The sequence below is a fragment of the Chaetura pelagica genome, unplaced genomic scaffold (genome assembly GCF_000747805.2).
Source record: "Chaetura pelagica isolate M959 unplaced genomic scaffold, ChaPel_1.0 scaffold494, whole genome shotgun sequence".
NCBI classification, from domain to species: Eukaryota; Metazoa; Chordata; class Aves; order Apodiformes; family Apodidae; genus Chaetura; species Chaetura pelagica.
The window spans coordinates 454,417-463,245 of NW_009952992.1; the positions used below are offsets into that span (position 1 = coordinate 454,417).

The window sequence follows — 8,829 nt, forward strand, 5'->3', positions numbered from 1 at the left end:
AGGAATGAGAGCCAGGCTCTAACATGCCAGCTTTAATTCCCAGCCATTAATTCCAGACACAAAGGCCATTAGAATAATCGAATCACAGAACCACTCAGGTTGGAAAAGCCCCTTGGGATCACCCAGCCCAACCATCCTCCCTGCTCTGCAAAGTTCTCCCCTCAACCACATCCACCAACACCACATCCCAACCACCCTTCAACACCCCCAGGGATGGTGACTCCACCACCTCCCTGGGCACCCTCTTCCAGGGTCTGACGACCCTTTTTGTGATATAAGTGCTCCTGATGTCCAGTCTGAACCTGCAGCTTGAAGCCAATGACTCTTCTACAGTTTCCAAACTTGAATGTGAGAAGCGACCGTTCCTGGTGCTTCTCCTTCACTCACCCTTGTCCCATTGCCACCTTTCCCTGCAGAAACACGTCCTGGGCCTGGTGCAGAGGAGAGCCCAGGGGCTGGTTTGGGAGGGCAGACACCCAGAAGCCATCCCTGCAGCCCTGCAGGCCGTGAGGTTGGGTGCTGAGGTGCATGGCTCGGATTCTGTGCAGTTGGTGCCCTCTTATCTGCTCTTGGCCGAAGCCTCCACTGGTGAGTATTGTCTAAATAGTAACACTGGCAAGGGCAAGACCTCCTCTGGGTCAGGTTACTGGTTTCTTCTTAGCATTAATCAGGGAAGGAGCAGCTCTGCCGTGTCCCTACCCTGCCCTGCCTCAAGGGCACTGCAGAGAGATCTGAGAAGTCACCCCCCTCCTCCTCTGCTGCGGGATCAGTCCCGCCCCGTGAAGAGATCAATGAAAGCAAATGAAATGCTTTCTCCATCCCAACAATGCCCACAAGAGAAGCAAGGTGAACATCTGTTCTTTACCTCTGGGTGACTCCTAAAAGCTGAACATTCTCCAAGGTGGTTGGTTCTGCTCTCTTATCTCAGAGAACCAGCAAACATTTCCCAGGCCACTGCACCAGCCGGCGCCTGGGTTCATTCACCAAAGCTGTCCCTGCCTGCAGCAGAGCTGCTCTCACTGCCTCCATGCTTTCTAAGACATGAAAAATTAGAGTCTTCATGTGGAGGAGAGCTGTTCCTCACCTGCAGGGGTGAAGGACTCAGAAGTGGTTGTAAATCCTTGCTGTTCAGGAGGACACACTGTGTCCTGCTGGCAGGACTGAGCTGGCTCAGGGGCTGTAAATGGGGTGGCAAGAGAAGGGGAAAACATTCCCATGAGTAATTCTGGTGTGATAATACGTGAGTCATTCGTGGCTGCCCGTAGAGAACCTGCTCTGGACACGTGTTTCAGAGGTTGTCAATGCAATGCACAGTTCCTGGCTTCTCCTGTAACTCTAGACACTGTAAATTTGATTCTGAAACCTCCACGAAGGAGCGTTTGGGGGTGACGTGGGGCCTCCACAGCCTAGGGCTCTGCCAACCTGCTGCCAAGGGCAGGATTCTCTACATTTCTGAATTTAAAATGCTCTTTATCCTGCTTATTTCTACGTGTCATTCAGGTGCTGGCTGCCTTCAGGAGGCATCCAAGTACCTGTCCCAGGCTGAGTGGATCGTGCTCAGCACCCCAAGCTGCAGCGATGCCGTTCGGTCTCAGGTACAACGTGCTCTGGGGCTCTTCTGTGTTGCAGAAGGAAACCTTGACCAGGCTTTACACCACCTGGCAAATGATGTAAGCCAACTCAAACACAGAAACACTTCATTTTCCTTCCTTTTGTAATACTTCCAGATGGATAGGGAAGCCCCAGCAGGCAGATCTGTCACCCTGATTTTAGGTACTGAGAGGACACGTGGTGTGAACACCTGAAGTCTCCAGATCCAAGACATCTCTGTGTCCTTGTGCTACCAAAATTGTCTTCTACCAGTTACCCTTAATTCCCCTGGAGTGACAGACACCTTGTCTGCACTGAATCTGCTTTAGGTTTATCTAGCAGCTTGGTTAAAGTCCTGAGAACAGACATTCCTACCACAAAGTGGCTGAGTTGCCTTTTATTCAACAGGGAATTTACTTTCTGTTTTGGCTATGATTTTCATAGAATAATGGGATGGGTTGGGTTGGAAGGGACCTGAAAGATCATCCAGATCCAACTCCCCTGCATGGGCAGGGACACCTCCCACCAGCCCAGGCTGCTCCAAGCCCCATCCAACCTGCCCTTCAACACTGCCAGGGATGGGGCAGCCACAGCTTCCCTGGGCAACCTGGGCCAGGCTCTCACCACCCTCACAGCAAAGAATTTCCTCCTCATGTCCAACCTCAATCTCCCCTCTTTCAGTTTTAATCCATCCCCCTCATCCCATCCCTCCCTGCCCTTGTCCCAAGTCCCTCCCCAGCTTTCCTGGAGCCCCTTCAGGCACTGGAAGCTGCTCTAAGGTCTCCCTGGAGCCTTCTCCTCTCCAGGCTGAACACCCCAACTCTCCCAACCATTCTCCAGAGCAGAGCTGCTCCAGCCTCTGATTAACCTTATTTAACTCATCAAACCCTCTGCCTTATTTAACCCTTTCAGTGTCAGATCCAATGCCATTTCCCCCATTCAGTCTGAGCTGGGAGAGGCACTTCCCAGCTCCAGAGGGGCTCTTGCCAGCTGTGTTCCTGAGGATGCTTGGCCTGTCATTTGATCCCCCAAAGGCAGATGAACTCCATGACATCCTATTTATGTCCCGTGCAGACTAAATTTATCCAGTGTGGAGCATGGAATGCCCTCCCCTCTTGAACCTGATAGTTGCTTTGTGTGGGTGTCAGCCCAGTCACAGGGGTGAGGAGAGTCAGGTCCTTTTTACTAGAATCACCCCAACCCTGATTTGCTCAGTCTGAACCTTCTGGGAGAGGTTCCCCCCCCTGTGCCATTGTTTGAGGCACCTTCAGTCTGGTGCCTGAAAGGGTGTCAGGTCATCATTAGTTAGTTTTTTGTGCCATTAACAAGTCTCTGCTCCACGTCAGAGCAGCCCAGGACCTGCCTGGACCTTGGCTGGGTGCCTGGGACCTGCTGAGAGTCACAGGCTGGCTCAGAATAGCTGGAATGCACCAACACCTCCCGGGCTGGGGCTGGGGAGGGAACAGGCACCACCAGCAGGGCTGGGAGCTGAGAACCTGCAGCAGGTTGTGAGGGAGGACCTGAGAGATGCAGGTTGCACAGGGGAGGAGGACATATGGAAAACCTGCCCCACCCTGCAGTGGGGTGAAACCTGGGATGAGGTTCCTCTGCCCAAGGGAGAAGATGTGGAGCTGTTGCATTCCTCTGCAGAAAACCCAAAGTACAGCTTTTTTAGTACCTTTTACCTCATAAAATCATCGAATCCCAGACTGGTTTGGGTTGGAAGGACCTTAAAGATCATCCAGTCCCACCCCCCTGCATGGGCAGGGACACCTCCCACCAGCCCAGGCTGCTCCAAGCCCCATCCAACCTGCCCTTCAACACTGCCAGGGATGGGGCAGCCACAGATTCCCTGGGCAACCTGGGCCAGGCTCTCACCACCCTCACACTCAAGAATTTCCTCCTAATATTTAATCTAAATCTTCCCTCTTCCAGTTTTAATCCATTAAAAACCCAGTGTGAGGCTTCCAACCACACGTGCACAAACCTCCTGGCAAAAGCCTCTTGGTGCCTTTCCCTGGTGCATCCAATTAGGACTTAATTATGCACAACTGACACTACAGTTACACAGAAAGAAAAGGGAATATTTGCAATAATGTGAATCCCTACTGAACAATTCCCCAGCTTGAATATGAACATTTAAACTCTGCTTTTCCTTTCAGGTCTACCTGGCCAGCTCTACCTTTGGCCTGAGGTCTCTGGAGGTCTCTGGAGGGTATTTCCACATGGCCAATATTTTCTCTCGCCAGAACAAACTGGACATTGCAAACTCCCTCTATACTGAGGTTGGTCAAACCAAAGCTCATCCTTTATATTTTTCCTCATGATTATGATTGTTTTCCTTTGCTCTTCCCAGTTTCTGACTTCCTTGGATACAAGGGTCAGCATCTCAAGTGCCTTTTAGGATCAATCTCAGCAACTTTTGTCACACCTAAATTATTTCTCTGAGTTAAAAAAACGAGGAGAGAGGAATTTCTGTAAACTCTTAGAGAGAAGAATTCTTGGTTAAAAAGTTGTTTTTTGAGTTGTCTTCCATTTGGGCAGCCAAGCCCTGTTAAAAAAACATGGTTTTGCTACCAAATACCCAGTGGCAGAGGTTGAGGGTCCCACGAGGAGAGAGGGTGGACAAGGAGTTTCCGTGGGCAGGGAGGAGCTGCTGAGGGGTGGGATGCAAACAAGCCCTGTAGGGTTTGTGCTGGGGATCCATGGGAAGTCACCCTGCTAGAAGATGTTCAGAAGGGTGTGATTAAGGGAAGTAACAACGATTTAATCACTCTAATAACTGGAGGGGGGGAGGGGAAAGCAGAGCCTTGATTTGTTTAGCCTGGTTGGTTGAGGACACCAGGCCCTGGCAGCTCTGCAACCTGCCTCCCCAGCTCCAACCCAACTGGCTTTTAGTGAACGATTTAGTTGGATTTGTTGGAGTTTGCTGACAATTCCCAGTCTGCTGGAGAAGTGAGGCTGCCCTGGGGGGGGGAAGAGTGGTCAGATCTGCAGGTGAGACACCCGTGCTGGCAGCAGCTCAGCGGGCACGGGGTTGTGGCAGGGCCCTGCAGGACCCATTGTTTATAGAACAGTGAGTTGCTAAATACCACCTATTCATACAAGTGAAATAATTCATTTGCTTTCTGAAAGGTGACTGCCATCTGCCATTCCTGGCTGCTGAGCCTGGTGCAGGCCCAGGAGCAGATCCTCCAGGCAGAACCGGAAACGTCTCCGTTTGCCGAGGACCGGGAAGTCAGCGGAGACCAGATGAGTAAGCACTGAGCTGGCACAGCCCTGTGGGGTGGGAAGGGGGGGTGGGAAGGGTAGGAAGAGAGGGTGGGAAAGGATCCATCCCACGACTCACCTGAGCAGCACTGGGCTTTGTGTGGCATCTCTGCCCACCACAGGGCACTGGGATCACAGGCGTTCCCGGTGTTGCTGCTCCGGGGATTGTGCTGGATGGAACAAACGAGGCCACTTTGGGACTGGGGGTGCTCACCTGGAAACACAGGTCTGCCTGTGTTGTTGACGTGCTCCTTTTCACAACACCCTTGGCAGAGACTAGAACAACACCAGATTTTGCCTTCAGGGTTTGTTTCCACTTCAGCATCCTCATTTCTCCTCTGTTTCTATTTAATGATATGAGAGTGACATTTAATCTCACTTGGACGGGTTTACAGCTCTACCTTCTGGAGCAGTAGGACACAGTGGAAAAGTGTTTGCTGGTAATTGGATGTATTAATCTGGAGAATATTCTTGGAAGAGAAGCTGGGGAATGTCTCACCAGGATAAGTGTAGGGTGTGAACATTGATCTCCTGAGATGTTTTGTGGAAGTGCTGAGCTCTGTCCTGTGACCAGTTGAGCTTCATGTGACTCTTGTGCCTGGAGAGGGGGAACCACTCCTCCATCCTGGTTAAACTCAGTGATTAGCAGAAGTACCAGTATAGCTGATGCCAAAATTAAATGAAGACTTGGTCATAATGGGGGATCTCTGAGAGTGGTGAGAGCCTGGCCCAGGTTGCCCAGGGAAGCTGTGGCTGCCCCATCCCTGGCAGTGTTGAAGGGCAGGTTGGATGGGGCTTGGAGCAGCCTGGGCTGGTGGGAGGTGTCCCTGCCCATGCAGGGGGGTGGGACTGTATGATATTTAAGGTCCTTCCAACCCAAACCAGTCTGGGATTCCATTATGATTCTATAATGTAAAGGTGCATGAAGCACCAGGAAATGTGCTGCTGTGCATGGCCCTGCCCTTCTCTCCCCAGAGGTCAGGCTGGCTCTGGTCTTTCTCTGCTTCCCACCATCTATGCTAAGAGGAGCAATATCAGAGAAGAGAAACATTCCTGGAAATCCCATCACCTGCCATTGCCTCCATCCAGTAGGAACCACACCAAGCCAGGCTACACAATGTTAGCTATGACAGGAGTACCAAAGTGGCTCTTTTCATGCAGCTGTGATGACTCCACATCCCCACTAAAGCTTCATCAACACACTGACTGGGTGAAGAGAGCTCTGGTAATGGGTGTGGAATTGGCAAGGAGCTGGGACACCACACTGGTGCTTGGAGCAGGAACACTTTGATGTCTAGAAGAGATATCTGGGCAGTTTTGGGTGCAGTATCTTCCATCCGTCCTTCCAACAAGGTTCTTTCATCCCTGGAGCAGGTGAAGCCCAGCAGGAAGAGGCAGCCCGGGTGCTGGGGGTGGTGCTGGGGGTCAGGGAACAGGCACCAAAGCAACAACCTGGGGAAACCTCCCGAGTCCTGCACGCCCTGGCCATGCTGTGGTACCTGAGCAGGGATTTCTCCAAGGTGAGTTTCCTTTGCTGGAGGCTCCAGGGGGGCTGCCTGACTCTGTTCCAGTCTCACCCCATCCCACGAAGCCACTTGCCCATGTTCATCTTCCAAGTCCACCTCAACCTGGCAATGCCAGGACCAAGGACAAAGAGCCCTGTGTGAACCCAACTCATGATCTGCACGGGCTAGTAAAGCCCCCAGGACCCAGTTGGATCCCTGCCAGGCCATCTGCCCTGGATCCTGCAGTGATCCATGTTTTCTGGCTTTGTTCTGTATCTGGGCTGTCCTGGCTGCCTGTCCCAGCTCAGATCTGTGCAGTGGGGCAGACGTGGGTCAGTGTGTGTCCCCTGGAGCTGGGGGTGGTGATGCAGGGTCAGGTTGCTGGACCCTTCTCATTCAGTTTGGAGTTTTCAGCCTGTATTTTTATGGCCAAGCATTCCAGATGTGACTGCTGACTCCAGAGTGCCCTGTTCTCTGCCTTAACCATCCCGGGTTGTGAGGAAGAGCTGAACAATGAACATCTGGAAACCAGGCCCCTTTGCTGGGCCTTCCAGCTCAAAAGCCCAAGTCCCTCCTGCCTGTGCTTTGGAGGGTGAACGTCCAGATTATTGGTGGTCTCTTCATTGTATGGGAGAAGGTCACAGTGATGTGAGTCACTGTTGGGAAGACACAAAAAAAAAAAAACCCAAATCCAAATTAGAAATCAGGCCAAGCATTAGAATGTGAGAAAGGCAAATCCCTGGAAGAGCCACTGGGGGAAAAGAGGGATTTAGTTCAGACTGAGTCAATCCATCTGGATTTTTGTCCTGAAATAGCTTTGGGAATGTCAAGATGAGCTGCTGGGTTAGATGGGAGGTGATGATCTGCAGCAGCGTGGGGGCTGGGGTCAGTAATCTCCTCTTGTCTGCAGGGCTGGGGCCTAACTGTGGTATCTGCTGGAGCTTTACTCTCTCCTGCAAAGCAGCTTGTGCAGGTCACCCTCTGCAGCAGAGCCTGGAGCTGGATCTGCTCCAGTGCAGCAATTCTGAGGAGCCTCTGCAGGTGTTCTAACCACCACTTGAGAAAAGCCCAATTCCTTTGTCTCTTCGCTTTCCCTCCAGGCTCGTGAGATGGGGCTGAAAGCCTTGGACCTGGTGAAACAACTGCCCCACCAGGAGTCTCTAGAACACATTGGTCGTTTGTTGAAGTTGATTAACTCCCAGCCTTCCTGCACGAAATAAAGAACTTGTACCAGAGCTGGGTGTTTGGCTGGGTTATCTGTGAGCTGAGCTGCTGAGAACTGTGTCCAGTTCTGGAGCCCCCAACACAAGAAGGACATGGAGCTCCTGGAACAGAGTCCAGAGAAGGCCATGGAGATGATGGGAGGGCTGGAGCAGCTCTGCTCTGGAGCCAGGCTGGGAGAGGTGGGGTGTTCAGCCTGGAGAAGAGAAGGCTCCAGGGAGACCTTAGAGCAGCTTCCAGTGCCTGAAGGGGCTCCAGGAAAGCTGGGGAGGGACTTGGGAGAAGGGCAGGGAGTGAAAGGACAAGGAGGAATGGATTAAAACTGGAAGAGGGAAGATTTAGGTGAGACATGGGTGAGAGCCTGGCCCAGGTTGCCCAGGGAAGCTGTGGCTGCCCCATCCCTGGCAGGGTTGAAGGGCAGGTTGGATGGGCCTTGGAGCAACCTGGGCTGGTGGGGGGTGTCCCTGCCCATGCAGGGGGTGGGACTGGATGGGCTTTAAGGCCCCTTCCAACCCAAACCAGTCTGGGATTCTATGATTCTATGAAAACAAGAAGGGAGCAGCCTGGGCTGGTGGGAGGTGTCCCTGCCCATGCAGGGGGTGGGACTGGATGGGCTTTAAGGCCCCTTCCAACCCAAACCAGTCTGGGATTCTATGATTCTATGAAAACAAGAAGGGTTACAAGCTTTTCCAGTCCTTTCTGCTGCCACCATCTTTCCAGACATGTCCCTTCTCCTCTCAAGGTGTCTGAACATGACACCTTTCCTCCCAGTTCACGTTCCTTTGGGGCTCCCAGCCCCTGCAGCCTGTTGGGGACCAACAGCTCCGGGGGGGAAGCACAAGCACCACGTGCTGCAGGAGTCATTAATGATTGATGAACGGGCAAACAGGCTCTGACGTCCTCGCATTGTCTGGCCAGACGCAGGCACCAGCTGAGGGTGTTTGTCACCAGTTTCCTCAATTCCCTTCCAGTCTGATGAGGGAGATACCAGGGAGGGGCCGGGAGGGACGCAGGGAGGGTCTTCACTGCCTACCTGCCTGAGCTGGGGGACACCTGCTCCCCAGGACACCTGCGTGGGCATGAGCAGGTGCTGCAGCTCAGCAGTGTCTCTGTCCCAGGTGTCCCTGCCCTGTTCCTGCGGCGCCTTGGAGGAGTCTTGTGGCTCTGGGCGATGAGGGACTTGCACCCAGGTGGAATCACAGCACGAGGGACTGTAGAGAAAGGGGGACAAGGCCAGACAGCT

The 8,829-nt window shown here is 52.8% G+C and overlaps 1 protein-coding gene across 1 annotated transcript in view; it reads left to right on the forward strand.

Moving 5' to 3' along the window:
* ZMYND12 (zinc finger, MYND-type containing 12) overlaps window positions 1–7,585 on the forward strand; it is an 18,292-nt gene extending 10,707 nt beyond the window's left edge. Inside the window, exons 3-8 of the mRNA XM_009996556.1 lie at window positions 417–588; window positions 1,501–1,670; window positions 3,753–3,875; window positions 4,726–4,846; window positions 6,235–6,380; window positions 7,466–7,585. Coding sequence (XP_009994858.1) covers window positions 417–588; window positions 1,501–1,670; window positions 3,753–3,875; window positions 4,726–4,846; window positions 6,235–6,380; window positions 7,466–7,585 — 852 coding nt within the window. The remainder of the gene's footprint in view (window positions 1–416; window positions 589–1,500; window positions 1,671–3,752; window positions 3,876–4,725; window positions 4,847–6,234; window positions 6,381–7,465) is intronic.
* Window positions 7,586–8,829: the final 1,244 nt, after the last annotated feature.